The 23,835-nt window shown below is 35.7% G+C and overlaps 1 protein-coding gene across 1 annotated transcript in view; it reads right to left on the bottom strand.

Annotated features, from left to right (window-relative positions):
- Positions 1-23,835, bottom strand: part of LOC103596673 (dystrophin-like) — a gene marked incomplete at its 5' end in the record, with an annotated part of 285,255 nt that overhangs the window by 97,152 nt on the left and 164,268 nt on the right. The window contains one exon of the mRNA XM_008580348.1: positions 16,853-17,014. Within this exon, the coding sequence (XP_008578570.1) occupies positions 16,853-17,014 (162 nt within the window). The remainder of the gene's footprint in view (positions 1-16,852; positions 17,015-23,835) is intronic.

Genomic DNA, 23,835 nt, shown 5'->3' with positions numbered 1-23,835 from the left:
CATACAGACCAGTTCCTGCTCACTGGCTGAGCGAGGCGCGGGAGCAACACCGAGGGCTGCAATCGGATTGCCGGTCCCGGTCCGGTACGGGGGCGACACTGAGGGTTGCGATCCGTTGCCGGACACGGAAAAAGACAAAAAAAAAAAAGAACTCTGAATAATTAATAAGCATGAGTAGCAGATGCTTTAGGGAGGTTATGGCCATGACCATTAAGCTAGGAAATGCCCACCCCACTCAAAAAGGTTGGCCCATAACAAACATATTTGTGCCACATAATCCTAGTCACCCACCCCCAAGTCATGGATGATTAGAACCTTGACAATGCAAGTGGCAACATAGATCCATCAGATTCTCTTTCAGATATTTAGAACTGACATGAGAAAGTCTGGTTGCACTCTATAGATGCTCGAAACTGTGTTATGTATGCTAGGAAACTATGTTTATGAAGTCTATAGTTTATAGTGTCATTTGAGGAATAGCGAAGTTCCATAAGCAGAGAAAGCAGAGGTACAGAAAGAGAGGTGGTAACAAAAATATTGAGGGCTTCCAATAGCAGGCTGAAGTAGATGGCATTTTCCAAAAATGGCTGCAACAATAGCTCCCAACATCATGTGCTCCTTTTACCACTCCCCACCAAGAGGTGGAGTTTCTTTCTTTACTTCTTTAAATCTGGGCTGGCCCTTTGACTGCCTTGACCAATAGAACATGGCACAAGTGATGCTCTGCCAGTTACAGCAAAAGTCCTTAACTGGCCTGGCAACTTCCACTTTTTTTTTTTTTTTCTGCTGCCTGGTAGGGGGATCCGAACCCATGACTTTGAGGTTATAAAGCTGTGCTCTAACCAACTGAGCTAACTGGCCAGCCCCACTTTCATCTTTCTGGAACACTTACTCTTAGGGTGCTCCCTCTTGGAATCCATTCAGCATACATGTTCTGAGAAACCGAAGCTACATGAAGAGGCCATGGTTAAGTGCTTCAGTAAACAATCCCAGGTGAGTTTTCAGCTGACAACTGCTAGCCATGTGAGTGAGCCATCTTGAATATCCAGCCTAGATGAGCTTTCAGGTTACCACAGTACCAGCCAACAACTCAGTATAATCACATAAGAGACCCTGAGAGAGAACCATCCAGCTGAGCCTTCTCAACCCACAAAACCACTATAGATAATGATAAATAACTGTTACAAATCCAAACACAGGCATTAGTCCCTTCCTGAGTCAAAACTTTATTTTTGCCTTTGGTTTTCATGAGACTTCCCTTTATCCTTATAACAAATCTTACTCCCCCATTTTTGTTTTTGCTTTAGTTAACTCAATTTTGTTACTTGTACATAAAAGTCCTAAATAGTATGCTGGCTATGCAAGGAGATAGAAATTATGAAAACAAAAGCATTTCTGGTTGAGGGAAAGCAAGTTGCAGATAGGGCACTGAACAGTATGAAGACTTTGGCAGCTATAGAACCACAAATGTAGTTGGAAATTAGGTATTAAATAACCTCATGTCCTAAATGGTTTCTAGTATTTTGAAAATGAAAACAAATTTTAAATTTATAAATTGTTCAGAATCACAGATAGTAACAGTTTCATTGCTAATATTTAATCTAATAACTGAAGAAATTCATAGTGAGAAAATGCTACTATAAACCAATAATACTTTGAAATAAGTTTCCATTTTATAATCACTCTAGAGGTGTGTATGTGCAGAGAGAGAAAAAGAGGAAAACACATACTTGTACAATATGTATTTATTTTAGTGTTTTTAAACATTAGAGGGGATTAGGAAGAAAGAGCAAGGAGAAAACCATAAATAACACAGCAATTTAAGGAACGTGGAGAAGAAAAGCACCAAAGAAAGAGAAGTAACAGTCTATGAAGAGAAGAGGAAGAACCAGGAAGAGAGAGAATGTCACTTAAATCCAGTGATGTGAGAATTTTAAGAATGAGAGAGAGGACAACAATGTCGATTTTGAGACAGTTTGAATGAGATAAATAGTAACCAGGGTACATTAGTTGGTCAATGAGCACTGTAGATGGAACAGAGTCAGTGGATGATGAGAGAAGAAATCAGATTTCCAATGGCAAAAGTCTGATTAAAGATCAAAAAGCATCCTTATAAATATAGTTTAAATTATATTTGAAGACATCCGTCTCTACACATAATGAAATTCAGGTCACTCAGACTTGAACGCATTTTAAAGCTTTGTGAAATGAGCCAATGGATAAAGATTTTTTTAAAAAAAAAGTTAAGAAGATAATTGATTAGAAAAACCCCATGGAAAGCAAGGGAAATGGAGTGGAGAACAAAGGTCATGGTCAATGAAAAATTTTAACCAGAGGAAAAGTAGCTCTTTTTTGAAAACCAAAGGTAGAGATAATTTTGGATATGGGGACAAGAAGCTTCTTACTTGATGCTCTCAGAAATCAAAATGGAATAATGTTAAGAGCAACTAGGATTTAAATCTCAGGGCTTTGACTTGCCACTTTGGGCAAAGCACCAAAACCTCTGGGCCTCAGTTTCCTCATCTCTAAACTGAGAATGATAATGAGAAGCCAGCAATGAGAATTTATCATAATTTGTAGACAGTATATCTGGGAAATTTTTATATCTTTATTAGATTACTACATTGCTGTGGTTAAAAAGATTAGATGTGACAGTATGTGTAAAAAGACCTGTTTAAGTTCTTTGTACAAATATTTACTCATAAATTATCAATGATGTTACGTATCATTTTCTTATAAAGATGAGACCCTTGGTATCTGCTGAGGATAAGACAGGAGGTCAAGGATAGTCTAGAGGAAAGTGATGAAAGTTACATCACAATTGTGGAGATGGAGGAAAGAAACTGATGAGAGAAAAATAAAAGGATATTCAGAGAGAGTAGATGGCCCAAATTACATGTCTGTAATAGTATATGTCTACATGATTTTAAAACTTTTTCCACACCCTCAGCAACCAAGATATAGTGAAAGAGAAAATGAAATATACACAGTCTTTTAGCCTTTTATACCAGAGGGATAAGAGAAGAGCACAGAACAAAAAAAACATCATCAGTATCATCATCACCAAAGCAGGCATTTGTGTGAGCTGGTATACCAACACTTTACATAATTCATTCCATTCCTAATCAAATTAACATAAATATTTATCATCATCATTTTAAAATGAGGGTGAAAATGTTGATATGCCCAAGGTAGCTAAGTAGCAAACTCAATGCCTTTTTTTTTGTCTTTTTCCGTGTCCGGCAACGAATCGCAACCCTCAGTGTCGCCCCCGTACCGGACCAGGACCGGCAACGGGATCGCAACCCTTGGTGTTGCTCCCGCGCCTCGCTCAGCCAGTGAGCGGGAACCGGTCTGTATGTGGGATCCAAACCCTCGGGCGGGAGCACCGCCGTGCTTCCCAAGCAGCGCACTATCCAGTGCGCCACCGGGCCGGCCCCCAATGCCTTTTTTTAAACAGGAAACAAAAACAAAAACAAACAAAAAAACAAACCTCAAGCTCAATAATCAAAGAGAAGGGAAATATTAATATCTATTATAACCTGGTGAAATTTAAGGAATTGGCATTATTTAAATTGCGTATGTTTGAGAAGGGACATTGGAGGGGTAGTAAAAAAGAAAATGAGATTCCATTTCAGGCTGTGGGAACCACAGTAGCAAAGATTGAGTTTGCAACATGTGTATGCTGAGTTTTATGGAAAGAAAGACTGAATGTGGCTGGAGTAAGAATAACTATCTAGAAGAGGAATTAGTGTGAAGCTAATGAATTTTATGTTATAGAGCCCTTCATTTGCAAGAGACTCTTCTAAAATCTGTAATTTAATTTTCTATTTGTAATTTGTATTTTTTTTCCCCTTAATGACAGTCCCTCAGAATTTTAGAAGCTTGGCATTACAAAACAAAGCAAAGATGACCTAAGTGATAATTGGAACACAGGCATTCTGACGTACATTCCACACTTTTTCAAATGAGCCATGATGTGTTGTCATAACAAACAATAGGAGCAACAATAACTTACAAACATGCAGCCAAAAACTTAACTTTTATCTGCCACCAGGGGATGTGAAGGACCAAGTAACATGTGAGAGGAAGATTCAGCAATTTGGAACTCAGTGTAAAACCTTACATGGAATTCGAAATGTTCATATTTATAAATCAAGTAGTTAGACTGTTGAGAGGATGAGTTTATGTATTCTTAGAGTAGTCACCACCACTAAAATCAATAAATTGAAAAAAAAAATCGTGGTTGGACATCACATAAAACTGAGACTTTATCATAATTTATAGGCATTTCTGGAAAAATTCTCATGCCTATACTACTGTTCTTATGATAAGAGATCAAAATTTGTCTATGAATTAAGTAGATTTTGCATAAGAAGAACCCAGTGGCTAAATATATTTTGGAAATGAAAGATAAATATGTGTACTACTGAACTTGTCAGAGTATTTTATGGATTAATAAACATTGTGTATATACAACAGCAATACAGTTCATTGCTCAAATTATCTTTTTGCTTTTTTTGGCAGAGTATGTCACTTAAGTAGATTTGGGAAAAGCTATCCAATTAATATATCAATTGGATAATTGATATACTTAATTATAATATCTAATTAATATATTCATTAACATAATTCAATCTATTATTAAAATTACACAATAAAATGAATATATATTTCCAATTGATTCTTTGGGGAAACATGCATTGAATTTATATCAGGGTAGCACCTTTACAAATTAATTCCACAGTTTTTACATTCAAATTATAATTAATTTTTAGTGTGCACTTAGGAAATCTTTTACCACCCACTTTACTTAACTTCATCAGAGTATTATTTTGGAACCACATAATTTAAAAAATGCTTATCACTTTAGGGCAGGCTTATTGTGAAACAGATAAGTGATTTGTTTAACAGAGTAGTATGGAAACTTCCAGACAGAATGGACAACCTCCTATTTAAAAATTTGTCTAATAAAATAAAGACCAACATTACATTGTCCTTTTTGACATTACGGTTAGATGATGAAAGAAAATAATATTGCAGAAGAAAACATTGTGGACAGAAGATTGAATCAAAAGGAAAATGATTTCCATAAGTAGCTACTAGATTTGTATGTCCTCCTCAAGATCTGAAGGATGTATAATTTGAGTTCTATTTTCATCTAATATATACATCTACCAGGATATGAGTGCTAATTGCTTGAAAACAAACAAGTTATCTTGTGAAATTATCAGCCTGGTTTCATATACATTCAGTAAATTCCAACAGATACAAAATAAAAAGTAGCAAACCAGAGCTACTGATTTGGAACATCCAGGTATGCTCTAAAAGGAGTTCTCACACTAATACTTTTCAGAATCACTAGATTTTCTTCACAAAGTGAAGTAATATAAATCAAATTATATCATCATGCTGTTACAAAAAATAAAATACATTTGACAATACAGGAATTATGTTCATTGCATTATATATTCAAAATAGGAAAAAAACAATAGAAATGGAAATGAACATTTTTTTCTTTAAAGATGGTAAAGGGTAAAATTATACAACAAAAAATCGATCAAACATTAATGACATTACCAATACAGCACTTTACAATTAACTGAGCAGAGAGCAGGGCTTTTTATCATGCTTTACATCATCAGACCATTGTCATATATCAAATTAATGACAGCAAATGGCAAGCAAAATTAAGCTGTAGCTGTCTAAAGTATTTAATGGAATAAAGGAAACTATATCAAATAATTATTGGAGCTTTTGTGATAGCAAAGAAAGAAAATCATTCTAGAGAAAATACTTAAAAAATATTTCAGAAAGAAAAGTATTAAAAGATGTCACGCTGAGATTATTGACTATTAACAGAGAACTGTAACACTATTAGATTAATCATTTAGAAACAGATATTAATTTCGAAATTGCATCCTTCAGAAGGGGAAATGTCCACATGTAACAAGTACTTACAAAATTAAAGGAAAACAATGTAATAAAAGATCTTGGATGATGTGTACTTTTCAAAAATGGGCACATGCAAAACTATAAATATGATCATTAGCAAATAATTTTGCAAAGTCTCAGATTATACTTTACAATAATTCACCAAGTAAAAAATATAAAAGAAATGCACATGTCTTTGTACTACTGTTTGTAAAAACAAAACAAAACACCCAGAATTTGATTAAACAAGTCAGAATATTACCTATAAGCTAAATTTTATCATCTGGAGAATTTTTTACTTTTATCAGGAATATGCAACAGAAGCCCTTATTACATATTTAGTGAGTGAGTGAAGTGTGCCTGTGTGTGTATGTCTATCTAAATTTATGCAGCAATGGTGCATATTTTAAGACTATTCACTGGTAGCCCTCCTTCCACCCCACCCCCACTACTCTGATAGGTGTGGGGAGGCGGTGGTGGTATGAAGGAAACAGTCTATTTTAGTGTATATCCTGTGCATTGTTCCTTGGTATATGAGTTTTGTGGTATATTAAAAAATTTCTGGAAGAACACATTTCTGTGGTTTATTATTAAGTCTGGGTTAAACTAAAAGCATTGCAGTTTTTTTTTTTTTTATCGGGCCATAAATTTCCAGGAGAGAAATACAACATGTAAATTTTTCTATGTAAACATAATAACAGATCCTTTTAAATGCAAAAAGTGAACATACTGTGGAATTGTTATTTCTTATAATATATTAATAACAATATTATACTTAGTTGTAGTAATGATAATGATGATAGTGGAATAAACCATTGTAATTATGTCTTTCAAGCACTTAAGGATAATTTTCAAATGAGACAAGTGACAAAACCAAACTTTAGAGAGCATTTTGGAATGCTGAATAGAAATAATTGGGGGATTGTAGTAGCTGTAGGATAATTTTCACTTGATAGAAGGCTTACTATCAAAGTGAAGAAAGCAGATCTGGGTTCAAATCCCAGCTTCAGTAAAAAGGATTTAGAAATAAAATCCATTAAATGTATTAGAATGTGAGCAATTGAAACATAATAATATTACTATAAAAGATCTCGTAGACACCAGGCTTGTCATCAAGAAATATTCACCATTTGAGTTAATTCCAGGTTAAGAAAATTCTTCATATTTCACTCTTTACTATGAATCAAAATAATGAAGTATAAAAGTTGATGGTAACCTAAAATAATTTTTTAAAATACACTATTTGAGTTATTCTCTATTAAGCAGTCTCTTTTAAAAACAGCTTTACTGAGGTATAATTTATGTACCATAAAACTCACATTTGAAATGTATAAGTCAATAAATATTTTAGCAATTTTACAGATTTGTGCATCCATCTCCACAATCCAATTTTAGAACATTTCCATCAACCGAAGTCTCAATCATTAATCTGATCTTTCAAATATTCCCTTAAACACAAATATTTGACTTATCTACTTCATTAGGCTGTTGTAATGATCAAATAAAATGATGTGGATGCTTTGAAAATATTAGACTTTTCCTTGAAAAGCACGTAATACACAGAGAGGCTGGAATATGTACTTCCCATTAATCAGTCCTTTTCATGTGAAAAAATCCAATTTTTACTGCTTAAAATATTTTGGAAGTGTTTTCAAAGCACCCAAACTCTGGCAATGTTTTAAAGCACTATGACAAGAAGTCCTTATGATACTATCAACTGCCAGTGTCAAAAAAGTTCTTTTTTAAATTTTTTTCTTTTTTTAATTTAATTTTTATTTTTAAAATTTTTTATTAGCATATTCATTGTTACAAACCATACTTTTTATGCCCCTTATCCAATCTCTCCCTTTCCCCCTCTCCCTCCCCACCCTCCCTCCTCCCCGATCTAAAGACCATAGATTTCTTCTCTCCAACTGTTCCTCTGTTGGTTTGTTGCCTAGATGATCTGATCAGTACTGACATAACGTGTGATCAAGTCCTCCCCTATTATCGTAAATTAGCTGCTGTTTCTATTACTCCAGAGTGCTTTGTTGAAAGGACGTTTTATTTACTTTTTTTTTTTTTTTTTTTTTTGGTTTCCACTGGTGCCTCTCCTTGTGTCAGTGCGGTTGAGAGTCTGGCATACCATCTGCATGGTGGCTGTGACTGCTGCTGCTATAGACACTAACTACTTTTGTGGCAACCATGGCAATTGTGGTGGCCATGGTGGGCTACCTAAGTGGAAATGGTGTTTTTGGTGTGCTCTTTACCTGTTTGTGGCTGGGTTTGGCTTGCCCCAACCCCATGCCTCAGGACCCTGGCTGGGCCCCAGGGTGGTGGTAGCCGCTTGCTTAACTGCAGCTGAGTTCGGCTTCCCCCTCATTCTAAGATGTTGTTGCAGAGTAGTTGGGAGAGAGGGGAAGGTGAAGGGAAATAGGGTGGGAGGAGGAGGAAAGAGTGGGAGCATGACTGAGGCCTATGGTACCCCCATCATTCCAGCAGGGGAGACCAGGGGGCTTCCAGCCGTGACTTGGTTCTTGCTGGGCTGGTTGTGGAGGTCAGGGGGTGTGCTGAGGACCTCTGCCCCCCACTATCCCCCTTGGGAGCCCATGGTGCTTCTGTCAGCAGCTTGGTGGTTGTCACTGGGCTGGATGTGGATGCTTTGGAGGCATAGCTAAGACCCTGGACCCCCAATGCCCCAGCTTGGGATCCTGGGGCACTTCCAGTGGCAGCTCAGTGGTCATCACTGGGTTGGTTGTAGATGTCAAGGGGGTATGGCCGAGGCCCTCAGACCCCCACTGCCCCAGGGGCCCAGGGTGCTTCCTGCACATGGCTTGGTGGTCATCACTGGGCTGGTTGTAGATGTTAAGGGGATGAGGCTGAGGACTTGGGCCCCTAACTGCCCCAGGTTGGGAGCCCAGGAGCTTCCTGTGGCAACTCAGTGGTTGTCACTGGGCTGGTTGTTGATGTCAGGGGGCTGTGGATGAGGCTCTCATCCCTTCTTCCTCCCTAGCTTGGGAGCCTAGGGGGCTTCCGGTTTTCCTAGATTTTATAGGTGTTCTTTGGTGATGTTAGACCTTTACTAGTTCATATCAAACTTTGTCTCTGATCTGTGGGTATTTTGTTTTTCTTTCAGTTCTGTGTTGGATTATTCAGTGTTCCCACCAATTAAACTCTGCACTGGAACTAATTTGTTGTCCTTTGCTTAATACTAAATTGGAGGAACTTCATGTAGTGACCAGCACTTGATCCCTGTGATTGAGCTAAGCTAAATTGCTTCTTTGCTGCTGATTTGCTGGGGAAGGCTTTTTGTGCAGCTCAGGTTTTAATTGTTGACCTTATGAGCACTTCTGGGTCTTGTGAGGGCTGGAACACCTGGGCTGTGTGGAAACTCTGGTCCAGGCCTGAGTCTTTTCAGGAAACTGCACCCCCTGCAGTTCTATATTCCTTACTAGTATCCACTGAGTGGTCCTGTGCTGATTAGAGGGCAGATCAGCTGTCCATGCTGTGCCTCAATGTTCCCTGGTTGGCCTGTCTCCCCCACCACCTGCACTCCAAACACTTCTCATGGGGTGTGCCATGTGCTGGTCCCTTGCGATGACTCACCGGCCTCTGAATGGGTCCTTTTTTCTGTTGTCTGTGGCCCCTCACTCCTATGTGGGTCCACAGTAACCCTATTAGTGGTCTTGCTGGCCTGAGGGCCACCAAGGCTCTCTTCTCCCCTGCCACCTCCAAGCAACTTCATACAAAGGGCACAGCTATGGCATTTGCCAGCTCTTGCACCATGTGCTTTCCATGGCCAGCCCTGAAGTGCCTGGGACTCAAAGCAGTCAGAATGGTCCTTTTCTTTCTTTCATCATGGCTTCTCCTGCCTTCATGCACTCCATAGTCTCTCCTCTTCTTCTCCTGAGCTCCAGCTTGTCTGCCATTGCTTTTTAATAGTTGTAAATCGGTTGATTTGTAGGAGAGAGTGATGCTGGGGACCGTGTATTCCACCATCTTGCTTTATTTTTGTTCGTCAAAGTGGAGGAAATGGATAAATTTCTGGACTCACACAAGCTTCCAAAATTAAACCATGAAGATATAGAAAACCTGAACAGACCGATAACATTAAAGGAGATTGAAGATGTTATCAGAAATCTCCCAACAAAGAAAAGCCCGGGACCAGATGGATTCTCAGCAGAATTTTACCAAACATTCAAAGAGGAAATGACACCGATTCTTTACAAACTATTCCAAAAGATTGAAGCAGAAGCAAAGCTTCCAAACACATTCTATGAAGCAAACATCATCCTGATACCAAAACCAGATAAAGATATAACCAAGAAAGAAAACTACAGGCTGATATCCTTGATGAATATAGATGCAAAAATTCTCAATAAAATATTAGCAAACAGAATACAACAGCACATATGTAAGATCATTCACCATGATCAAGTGGGATTCATCCCAGGGAAGCAAGGTTGGTTCAACATATGCAAATCAATAAATGTGATCCACCATATTAATAAAATCAAACACAAGGACCATATGATCATCTCTATTGATGCCGAAAAAGCATTTGATAAAATCCAACACTCATTCATGATAAAGACCCTTTATAAATTAGGTATAGATGGAAAGTATCTCAACATAATCAAAGCCATATATAATAAACCCACTGCCAATATCATCCTGAATGGGGAAAAACTGAAAGCTTTTCCTTTAAGAACAGGAACCAGACAAGGATGCCCACTCTCACCACTCCTATTCAACATAGTTTTGGAAGTATTAGCCAGAGCAATCAGAATTGAGAAGGAAATAAAGGGCATCCAGATTGGAAAGGATGAAGTCAAACTGTCCCTGTTTGCAGACGATATGATCCTATATATCGAACAGCCCAAATCATCTATTAAAAAACTCTTAGAGGTGATAAAAGAGTTCAGCACAGTAGCAGGATACAAAATCAACACACAAAAATCAGTAGCATTTCTTTTCACCAATAGTGAACAAGCAGAAAGAGAAATCAAGAAAGCCTGCCCATTCACAATAGCCACCAAAAAAATAAAATACCTAGGAATTGAACTAACTAAGGATGTGAAAAACCTCTATAACGAGAACTACAAACCACTCCTGAGAGAAATTAGAGAGGATACAAGAAGATGGAAAGTGGTTCTTAATAATTGTGGCAAACTTGGTTGGCCAGCAATTCCTTAACTTCCATCTTTCTTCTATAGTATCTTATGAGTTACAAGATAGCAAAGACCATTTGGGGCTTGTCCATGTTTTGAAAATTTACATTCCTGTCACATCTGTCTGTCACATAATTAATGGCCAAACCTTTGTGAATTCAATGAATTTGCCAAATATTTATTGAGAATCTGCTTGGTGATCCTGCTCTCTTGTAGCTTAACTTTAGTTAGTAGGGAATGAAGGTGGAGTGGGAAAATAACAGTAAAGCAAATAAAAGATTAAAAAAGTTTTAGATATTAAATGCTAGCAAAAAAAAAATAAAACAGGGTATGCTATAAAAGGCATTATCTTGCTGTGCATTTCAGATTAATAACTTCTCTGTGAGCTATTTTTTGGCATAAATATCCATTAGTATAAGAGAAAAATGAGAAAACAGGTTGAATCTAAATTGCCTCAAAATATTCAGAGTACTGCAAAACTCTTCATTGTGATGACAGTACGATGCTGCTATTTTCATCTTTATTTTCAGAATTTTTAGAAAGATTTTCATAATTGGATACCGTAACTTAATTGCAGACTGTACACTTCTGGGTTTATAACATGACGGATGTCTACTGCTTTACTAAACATCCTGTGAGGACACAATACTGTGCAGTTTCTCCAAGTATAGTCAATGATGTGTGGCATGTTTTTAATCTTTTCCATCTTCTGCAACTCTTCTTTGTGATTGTTTCCCACGTTACTAAACATGTCAAAATGACAACAATAGTCATTCTAAATTGGAAATAATCAGTTATGTATAGTGACACATATGGGTAGCATTTCAACAGATTTAAAAATAAACTGCACTGAATTTACCATTATATCTACTTTTCTGGTAAAAAGAAAAAGAAATTATTTCTGCTATGGCTGTATGGATTTTAACATTTGAGCCCAAATCTCTAGACTAGTTCTCCATTTTTTCCTTCTTTGGTTTAATCGTTGAATTATCACATAAATACTGAAAGAATTCCCCTATGCAAGTTTATGCTATCTTATTCATAAATCAGTAAATAGGCTGTAAATTTAGACTGTTCTGAGTCCTTTGGCAATTGAATATGCATATGTATGCTATAAAAGTCTCTTTTATTCCCTAATGAAATCATAAACTCAATCTGACAGACCATAATCTGCATTTAGTTCCTTGTTTTTAAGCCATTGATTTTGATAGTTTGGAATGTTTACATTTAAATATAACCAAACCTATGTAAAGTGAGTTAGATTTAGCTTCTCCAATAAACACAGCAAGACCTTATTATGAACTTTTTTTTGGTGTACCTAATGTAATTAACTTACCAGCTTTCTTTGGTAAAGTAGAAGATTCTTGTTCTCTATTCACTGATACTAAATTTTACCACATTGTTAATGAGAGAGAAAAAGAGGTAGAAGGAAGAAATCTGATCTGTAGTTAAAGCTGAAACACCCAAAAGTTCCATCTTTGTGAGAAAAACATAGTAACACTTTTCTATTTTTGATTTTGAGACCCTCTACTTTGATGATAATTTGCTTTCTAAATTCTTCAATTTTATTTCCTCTCTTTGTGCATATAAATCTACTTTGTGGGACATGAGGCTGCTGGGCAACTCCACTGCTTCTTGTGGTTATCTCACATAATGACATGGAGAATTTCAAAAGGTACCCATGTTGGGTTGTTCTCACATATTTAAGATACAAAAACTGAAATTACTGAAAAAGGAAAAAAAAAGTGTGCTTTGAAGTATCTTTGCAATTTTAAGAATGACAGCCATTTAAGTAGCTATTAAACATAGTTACCACTGGCCCCTAAGAAGATTGAGAGGCACATCCAAGCTAATTGGAACATTAGTATATGTGAAATTTAAAAAGTAAAAACAAGAAAATCAAGCTGAGTTCAGCTTCGAACATCCATATTGAAAATTCTATTTGTCTAATTAGTTTGTGCTTTAGTTCTCAGGAATATATTTTGCCTTGCACCCACTTTCCATAAGACTGAGGGGACAATCAAAATAGGAGAAAAAGTCACCAGTACTTTGTCACTCTTACTCACTTTCATTGAAATCTTAACACAGCCATAAGTGAGAATCTTTATAAGAATGGGGAGAAAGGTGATATGAAAAAAAGACTGAAATAATTCAGCCATTACCAGTAATGCATTATCCAAAGCCTTTCTCAGCCTTAGCTACACACTGGAATAAACCAGAGAGTTTCTAAAAATTTTAACGACTGAGTCCACTCAGAGATTCTGACTTGATTGGTCTGGGGTGCATCTTGGATAATTGAATTTTTGCTACCAGATCATAGGTACCAAAACCAAAATTCTGTGTTTCAGTATATTGTTCTGGAAAATTAAGGGATAAACCACTAAATTCATGCCATGTGTGTATTTGCAGCTATACAAGTTGGCGATTTTATTTTTAAAATTCTTGCAAAGAACATATGGGTTTTTGTATTTTTAATCATAGTATTTTTGAAATGGTTCTTAAATTTCTGGTTTCTATATCTAGAAGATACATTTCTATATCTAGAAAGGTTTTCCCAATTTGCTCTATACTATTTGAATCAATAAGATGCCATCTTAATTTTGTAGTTTTAAAAAAACAATCTCTATAAATGGGCTGCCACTGAGAAGTTGACACTGTGGTCGTACAATTTAAGATTGTGATTTGGTTAATTGCTATTTTTTGAAATAAAATACCAATAGTTCAACATATTCTCTGATATACTTGTGGTATGTAGTTTTACTATCTAACAGGTTAAGCTTCAGTTTTGGAAGCTTATGTTACTAAATTAAAAAGTAAAATATTTTTCAATCCAATTCAGAATCAGAGGGCCCAGATTTCTTATCATGATAGATAACTGATTAACATGCTGAGCAAGTGGGAAGCTTTTTGCCCTATAGTTATAAATGCAAATGTGAAAAAAAGGAATTATCTTCATCTTCAGCTACTTTTATATGTAATGAGTATACCTGTCAGAAAGTTAAACACATGGCATACATTTCCTTAATACCAGTATCGCGAAGTTTTTATATCTGAGGATTTCAGCGAATCTTAAAATGCGAAAAATGAAGGTTCTATTAACAGACTTAAATTCAGTAGCAAAACTATCAGTGCACCACACGGTGGAGTCAGACATCCACAAATCAGTGTGACCAGTAATTGACAGAAAATCTGAGCATACATTTAAAAAGTGTACTATATATGGTAACACCTTTCATTTTGTCCTGCTTCTCAGTGATGAATTAAAATAACTACGCAATTTCTGAAAAGGGAAAGCAGAACCCACTGACCTTTTAATTAGCAATGAACTTTTACCCAGATGTAAAGAAACACATTTCTTTTTTTTGTTAAGACAAAGCATTCAAATTAAAATTAACCCCCATTACACACATACACACACACACATACACACACTTTGAAAAATGTCATTTTGGTTACATTCTTTGTAAATCCTCTGACACATTGTGCTTAAGTTCTTATTTCACAGACAACCTCTTTATTCTCTACTTCTTTCTTTCATGGGAGTTTCAAATTGAGCTTCAGGAAATGTAATCCTTGAAGTAAATCGGAGTGCTCGATAACTCTGTTCCAGAAAACAATTCACTTGCTGTCATCTTAAAATAAAATCTTGAAGAAGAAGAATGTTTCAATAGCCTTCAGGGGACTTGCATTTTCCAATATTATACATTATCACTGAGGGGATTCAATGTCAAGAATTATCTTGAAAATGCAGGTGCAACCAGAAATGCATGGAAAATGGATTTGCGCTTGTTAGTACTTTAAAATCTCTTTCTTGAATTAGATTTGAAAATTCTTAATTTACCTGTGTGCTGTTATTTGCACATACTTTTCAACTGCTATAGTTAGTAATACTTTTTACTATAGCTTTTATTTAAGAGAGCCAAACAAAATACTTTATAATGTATTACTTAAAACTAATATATGACCTTCATGTTTATAAAATCTTGCATTTGTATCTAAATGAAAGAAAACACACAGGGTCCCATATTATACCTTTTCAATTAAACGAGACTTTTTTCCCCTTAAAACCCCCAGTTTTCTTCTAAGACAGTAATAGCTTTTGCTTATTGCAAATTTGCTACTCATAGTTTTATTGTGAATGCCTCAAAAAGCAACTCTTTATATATTTTAAAGTAAAAATGTATTGTTTTAATGTTTAGTATTTATACTGTTCAAATGTTTTCTTAATTCCATTCAGAAAGTTATTAGCATTATTTAATCAAACATTTCTCCAAGGGCATGTTGCCAAATTTAAAAAATAAAGCAGTTCTACTCTGCATTTAGTGTATAATCATGTAGTTCTTTTAGATTCAGGAACAAGTTTTATTTCTATAATGCATTTTACTAAAGCCTGCCTATAAAATTTTCTATGTGACTCAAATTGGGAAGGTCTTAGGATAGTGAATGCTGGAGAACTAGACTAGATTTGTTGAAAAAGTGTATATACTGAGGAAGTTAAAATCCTAAGATATGTTTACTATTATTTCCCATTTTCACTACAGTATTTACTCATTGCCCTAGTGGAAAACTATAATGAGGATGCTCCCCTAAACTTTTCTTTCTTCATGCCTTATTGCAATGGTGTGCATTCCATAGAACCCCTTTGCTTGGGACTTTTTAAGCCTATCAAAACTACCTGTACTCTGCCTCTCATTCTCAGGGACTTTCCTGGTCAAATTTAAACAATATGGTAAATTAACCCATACTGTTGTGCGCACTGATGCTCTGGGCACAAATTCAAATGTGATTCACAACACTGTTATTGCACCGTAATCGTGATTTGCAAATCCAATATTTTACCCCCAAATTGATTTTAAAGCAAAAAACTTCATATAGCTCCAACAATCAGTTGGGAGAGGGTCTTTGAGATTTGTAGATTTAACCTCATGCCCCTCACATCATAGCATGTAAGTTTAAGTTATGCTTGGTTACAGTATTCATAATATGCACGTAAAATTTGAAACATATTTACACTACCTTCCTATCATACAATCCTAAAGACATTTAAGTAAATAATACCTATTGTGCTTTACGTTAAAATGTTATTCAAAAATAAACTCAGCATTTTAAAAATATTTTTCAAGGTGAAAGCAAATTGAGATCTGGCCTACACGTTTTTATTTTAAAGTCAACTTAGATTTAATTTCATTAGATTTATCTCTCATTTTAGGGAAATTGGTTAAACACATTTCATAATTCAGATTAAATGCAGAGTTGACGGCATGTGTGTGTGAGTATATCCAGCATGATCATTAGTAATACGATGCAAATTTATCTCTCTAATTTTGTGTATTAACTACTTTCAACACATCCATGAGGAATATAGTGACCATATTACTTGTGATTCCATGATAACAAAGACGAGTTGCTAGGAAAATGTTTGACACTGCTTCTCACTAGTACCATAAAAAGTATTTTTCTTTACCATTTACATTTCTATGGTTTCCACCTAGCTTTAGTATAGTTTTAAAATGTTGATACACACGAGATCTCGGTGCTCCTGCCTTTCAAGTGTCACTATTTTCAATTCCTCTATTACATAACTTTCAAAAATAACTCTTAGAGTACTAATCTACACCCATTTTTCCCTCTTACTTCCAAATAGTCAAATCAGTCAATCTAAACAACTCCTCTACACAATTAGTCGAATAAACTTTAAGTGAGAAACTCAGCACCCTCTTGTTCCAGTAATAAAAACAGAACAGAAGCTCATTACTAGTTGTACTTGCCTGGGCTTCCTGAGGCATTTGAGCCGCGTCCACTTTGTCGGCAATATAAGCTGACAACTGCTTGTCAATGGATGCGAGGGACTCCTGAATTAAGTGTAAGGATTTTTCGATCTCCTGGGCAGACTGGATACTCTGTTCAAGCAACTTTTGCCTCCTTACGGCCTAAAGAGAAGAGGAAATAAAAGTGAATCAGATGTACACTTTTGATAGTTTTACTGCAATCCTGCTGCACAGTAAATGAATATTCTAGACTCTTTCAAAAGCACCTTTTTGTAAGATAGATTTCGCAGCTTCCTGCCACTCATTCAGCTCTTCTTATAATAATAATAAAAAATATGTATATATATATATATATATATATAAGAAAAAGAAAAAAAAGAATCAGCATAAAGAACTACAGGATCAGGGATCTCTGCAGGAAAAAAGTACAGTATGATGTGCATAAAGGAAAAAGGCTGGAAAAAACATTAGCAAAATCATCTCAGTCATTGCAATCTGTCGTTTTCCAGCTGAATGTTCCTCCTGATCTCATTATATAGTTCAAGAGATTTGGTTTACTTAGAATAGGGTCATCGTCATCACAATCCAATTCAAGACAGATAATCCACTTCCACCAGTGAGACATATATACAATCTGTTCAGAATCAGCTCCTTTTCAAAAAGAGAATTTTCGATAACCATCTGGTTAAGGATTTATTTTGAATACTATTTCAATCAGTTTTGCATGGTCTTTCCCCACCCCTACTTTATTTCACAATTTGGATTATGGAAATTGTTTGTACAATTGGATTTGTGTTACTGCTGATGTAGAACAAATAATAAGTAATCCTAATATAGCTGCAATTAATCTTGATTGTTACTATAAGTATGATTAGGATAATTCAACACTTTTCAAGTATAAATAGCATGCTGAACAGACTGCAAAGTCTCCCTTCAAAGACCTGTTCACCTTTAAAAGAGTGGTTATAAAAGAAAGGATTGGGGCAAGCAACTTATTGGGGATTCATTCTTTCCTTAATATACGAAGTGTAGGTATGATTATCTGGTACAAGACATAATTGGGGTTTTAGAAATAATCTTGGTTTTTATATTATATACAGAATGTTTAATACTATATCAACTGTATAAATGCTGGGTTTTAGGCTTAAAAGTTATTGGAGATGTCATTATTCTTCAATGAAGCCAATCTAAAACACAGCATTGGTCACATAAAAATACAGCTAAAAGCATTTGTACCAAGGCAAAAGGAGCTGGAAGTAGTGATTCTGCAGGAGGGGAGAAAGTCTTTCCCAGTATTTCTCCCTGTACCATAAATCTTGATTTCTTCACAGTTTTGTCCTAGGCTTTCCTTTATTCTCATTCTACCCACGCCCTCAGTTTCAATTACATCTCACATGCTGACAACCCTCAACTCTACATCTCAAGTCTGAATTTCTCCCCATTTCCAAATTTGCATATATATTTCCCTAGTGGACATTTCCACTTGGATGTCCTACAGCCACCAAAACTTAACACTACCAAATATGGACTCATTGTGTGTTCCCTTATCACCTACTTCTCACCTTTCCAACTTGCTTTTGCACTTTCTCTGTTTTTATTTTTCCTATTTCAGTGAAATACAAATAACCATTGCCTTTGTTAGGTATAATTCTGGATATTTCTACCTCCTCTATCATGTCCTTCATCATTCTGTATATACTTTGTCAGTCAAACACCAATTTTTCTGATACCTTCTAAATATTTCTTGATTCCATCTTTTTCTCTTTATCCCCATTGCTATTGCTCTAGTTAAAGGCACTATCATATCTTGCTTCAATTATGGGACCAGCCTCTTAGCTGGCACCTTACTATGCCACAATCCACCTGAACAGCCACTCCAGTGTGTTCTCTCAAAAATAAAATTATGGTTCTCTGCTTAAAATCCTCTAGGGATTCTTTATATTCTTTAGGATAAAAGCCTTATTCCTTAATATGGCTTAAAAGTCCCTTCATTCAATAGTACCTTCTGCTTTCTTCTACTCTTTGCTCTAGCCAAGAAGAATTTTAATTTTCATTTCCTAACATACACGATGTCCCTCTTGATTCTTCTGCTTAAACATGCTGTTCTCTTTTTCTGGAACCATCTCATACCCAACTTCCTTTTATTGGCTATTTTACATTTATCCTCTGAGTCTTGCCTCAGAAATGTGAACCTTTCCTCAAGGCGGCTATGCCTGACACCCTCTAAATTCAGGAAGATACTTCTCCCATTCCGCTTTGAATTCTTTTTAATTTTTTTTTTTACTTGACAAATAAAAAGTGTATATATTTATGGTGTACAAAATGATGTTTTGATATATGAATATGCTATGGAATGGCTAAATTAAGCTCTTTAACATATGCATTACATCACGTACTTATAATTCTTATATTCTCTCTTATGCTTTGTCTTTGCATGTACCACACCATATCGTAATTTCACATTAATTGTGTGCATTTAAATCATACTATAAGCTCTAATGAGGTCAGGGATTATGGCTGTCTTGTTCATTGCTCAATACCAGCTCCTAGAATAAAGCCCAATAGCTTTGTTTGTGACTGAATAAATGATATAAGAAAGGTTTTTAATGGGTGAAATAGAAAAGTTCAAGCAGTCAGACAAAAATGGATTTGCAAACAAAATCAGAAAAAAAAGAACACCACTACTCAGATGTGTATCTTTTGGAGAATTAATCTCCCTATTATTATTATAAGTATTTTTGGTATTAAAAGTGTCAGAATAGGATGGAACATTATTTGAACCAACATTTAATCTATTTCTATTAAAATACTCTACCCAATATCAGTGATCAAAATCCTGCCCTGTACTCTAATTCAAAAACTGTTTCCTTTTTTTTTTTTCAGTCAAAATTTCGACTAGAAGTTACATCATATAATAATTCAGGTAACAGTGCTCATGGCTACAATCAGAGCCTTCTGTCCAACCTAGAGCTCCTCCAGAGAAATGGATCTCTAATGATAAAATTTCAGCATTGTGACAGATGACTGGAGAAACCTCCCAATCACAACATGCAGTAACTGCCTTCTCAGGCATTGTTTAAATTTGGTCCTTTCTCTGGCTAAAGGCAAAAACAGCATACTCTTCAGTGCACATCTGTAGAACTGTGTTATAATAGAATAGGATGTAATATAAGCATAACATTAAGACACATATCTAGCCTTAAAATTATTTTTAGAAATCTTTTTTTCTATTCATGAAATTCTATGGGCTGAAGGTAGCAGTATGGCCTAAGAGAAGGTGGCAGAGTTGACCTCAGGTGGAAAGGTTCTTTGCCTGGCCTGGCAGTCAATAAGAGAAACTGTTTTACACAGATTCTTTGATTATCTGAGGCAGTGAAAAGACCTGATGTCAATCCAAGCTTGCAGCAGTCTTTCAACTAGTCATAGCAAGCTGCCTTCTATTTCAAAATATCTTATTAGACAGACCCTGATGGGATGCCAGGCCTGTGGATTTTCTAGGACTTTCTGCCGACCTGACCCATGCTGTGTCATCAAATGGAGTTGGTAGGGAGTCCTGAGCCAGGCCTGTGGATTTTCTAGGACTTTCTGCTGACTTGACCCATGCTGTCTCATCAAATGGAGCTGGTAGGGAGTCCTGAGCCATAATCAGATTTTTGGTTTTATTACAGAATAATGCTCAACTGTTGTTTCAAAATGCTATTTCATGTATTAACTAATCCATTCAGCAATAAGAGGAATCAAACAGCTAGACGGAAGCAGCAAATATAAGGAGAGTTAGAAAGCTATTAAAAATCTGGCAATTAACAACAAAAATATAAAAGTAGAAAATAGAGGCCTAGTAATGGTTACCCAGAAGAAAACATGATGAAGAAACTTTTAATCCAACTTATAAAAAAATAAATAAATAAAAATAAGTAAAAAAAAAATCAACGTTTATGACAATAAATTATTACTTTTTCAAAGTGCTCTGCAATAGAAATTATACAGTTTAAAAAATTAAAAGTTTAATGAATTTTGCTGGCAATGGAAAGTCATTGCCATGGTAAATTAATTGTTCTTCACATTTTCATTTAAAAAATAATGTATTAATCTTTGTACCACAGTATTATGAACATTTAAATCACGGTGCAGTATGCCTAAGAAACTCTGGAAAAATTAAGTCTTCATGAGAAATAAAAACCTGAGAATTGGAACCAAAAATGTCTTTAACTTTTGGTTGTGCATTTTGGAATGCATGCTTAAAAATAGAGAAAAACTAGAAAAGTTATCCAATAACATTTACAAAAATATTATATTCATTAAGACAGCAACATGTCCTATATAATACTTATTAAACTCAACATAAAAAACAACCTTTACTCCATTTAAGAGGTGATGGGTAAGCTCGTGATTGCAAATGAATTAGAAATGTGGGTGTTTCACTACTGAAATATAATCTGCTGAGAAAAGTATTATAAAGATATATTTTCCTTACAGTGAAGATTTCTAGCCAGTAGCAAATACTATGCACATTATATTCTGAAGAAATGAAATATACACACAGTCTCTCTCTATGGGAAGACTGCAACCAAAGCAGAGAAAAACCTAGTAGAATGAAAAGATAAAACATTTTTTTCAGACAAACAAAAAAAGTGGAAAACCAAATCTACATTTCATGAGTTAAATAATGCCAGAAATGTTCTTCGGTCAAAAATTCCCTAACCTACATACCTACACTGACTGCAATTCACCTCTTAGTTGAATAGTCCACAATTAAAAACAAACAAACAAACAAACAAAATATATATATATATATATAACCTATAAATCAATAAGCTAAAGTAAAAAAGGAATACACCTGGCTAAGTTGATTTACAATATGAATTAGTTTAAGACTATAAAATAACTTTCTTTCAATATCTGTGAGATCTAGGAGTGGGAATGGTAGAGCTTTTGTCGTTTTTTTCTTTGTTTCTTCTTTGAAGAGAGTGTGTTATTGTTTCGCTGTATTTGTTTTTGTTTTTTGGTGAAAAAGTGGAGAAAGATCATTTTGATGGGTGAGTTGTGATTGGGGAGGACCAACTGAATTCAGGGCTTAGAAAAGGTTTTCATTATGTATCACCTTGCTATGGGGTCCTACGTGGAGTGGTGCAGGAATTACACGAGCCTGATAGAATGCCAAGCATGATGTACTTTGAATTCCTAGAATATTTCACAAACATTTGTTTTTATCCAATTATGTAATAAATATTACTTTAGTACCTACTATGTGCCTGGTATCACGGGGCTCTTGGTTACTTATAGTGTTTCTTTTTAAATTAACCAAGAGAGGAGCCCCAGTTACCTAATGGATAAGGCACTGGCCTCCAATATTAATCAAGAGACCCAGGCTTAATTTTATAAAATTAACCCTTTTAGGGCCGGCCCAGTGGCGCACTGCTATAGTGTGCCGCTTGGGAAGTGCGGTGGCGCTCCCGCCGAGGGTTCGAATCCCACATACAGACCGGCCGCTCACTGGCTGAGCAAGGTGCGGGCGCAACACCGAGGGTTGCGATCCCGTTGCCGGTCCTGGTCCGGTATGGGCGCGACACTGAGGGTTGCGATCCGTTGCCGGTCACGAAAAAAGACAAAAAGGAAATAAAATAAAATAAAATAAAATTAACCCTTTTATTAACCCTATGCCCCCCCCCAAAAAAAAATAGAGAGAGAGAGAGAGAATCTCTTCAGTGGGCTGATAGTTCAAGAGATACATGGCTTCTCAGAAATCCGGGGTGTGGATTTTCTCACGAATGGCAGTTTCTTGCATGTTCTGCTTCAACTTACGAAAAAACCTTCAGGCTCTTTGTGAAGACAAATTAACTGGGAGTTATTCAAATTCTGTGTGTGAATTTCTCTCTCTATGTACTAAGAAAAAAGAGCAGATGTCAGATTATTGTGTTTTCTAAATGGAAATATTGTTTATAATCATCTTGTAATAATAAAGACACATTTATTTATTTATTTACTTATTTATTTATTATAAGCTCTCATCGGTGCTAAATGGACATGTATAATGTTCTGATTTCTGGCATCATTTTATTTTATTTTCTTCTCAGTAAAGAAATACTTTAGCCAATGTTAAAATTAAGCCCTACTTCATTGACTGATTTTAGTAGTAGATGAACTAAAAGAAAACTAAGTCCCACATTAAGACGAATATGACAAAAAGCAACTACAAAATCTTGAAGTTTCCATCTGGGGGAGAGCTTTAATTGTCCCCATCTTGAATGTCCCTCCCTGGCAGAAGGTATAGCAATAAGGAATAAGTTTTCTTCCCATGGACAGTGGCCGGAGGCAGGGGTCTTACTACAGATGTGCTAAAGCCAAAGTCCTACTCTTCTGTTTTTACAGAAACTAAAGTGGAGACCAATCAGAGGACACTAACGTACATTATTTGACAGCTACACTTCAGTGTACAGACTGTCCTGGCCAAGAAGTTTCCTTTTCTGGAGCATCAAGTTCAGCAGGCTGGGCAATTGGTGCAACTACTTCCTCTTAGTGTTTTTTGGATGCCTACTAAGAGGTTGTAACTTGTTCAAATGCTAAGTAATAAAAATGCTCAATTTGACTAAATCTTGTTGGTGATTTTGACTGTGTTTTTTGATTAGCTGTTTCTTCTTGGCCTAACTCTTCTATTTAACTTAAGAGCTAGTCTGAAGCTCCATGAGTATGGTTATGAATATATTGGATTCCATTTATTGTCTTAGAATTTTGGCTATAATCTTCGACTGTAAACAGTAAATACTAAGTTCCTTTCGTTCCAAGAGATGGAAATAACAAGACATCTCAAAGGGTCTACAGAATAGGTAGGAAATCTGGCCCTTCCTTCATTACTTCACCAAGCCTACTTATACCAAAACTCTCTGATGATTTTGGAGAGAATCATAGTCATGCTGAATCCATGGCCTAGGGATTAAGTGGGAACAGCTTCTGTTTACTCCTTAAGGAGGAAGAAAAAGTGGTAC

This window comes from Galeopterus variegatus, unplaced genomic scaffold (genome assembly GCF_000696425.1).
Source record: "Galeopterus variegatus unplaced genomic scaffold, G_variegatus-3.0.2 Scaffold2070, whole genome shotgun sequence".
Taxonomy (NCBI): domain Eukaryota; kingdom Metazoa; phylum Chordata; class Mammalia; order Dermoptera; family Cynocephalidae; genus Galeopterus; species Galeopterus variegatus.
Note: the sequence above shows the minus strand (reverse complement) of the source record. Positions and strands in the feature narration are given on the sequence as shown.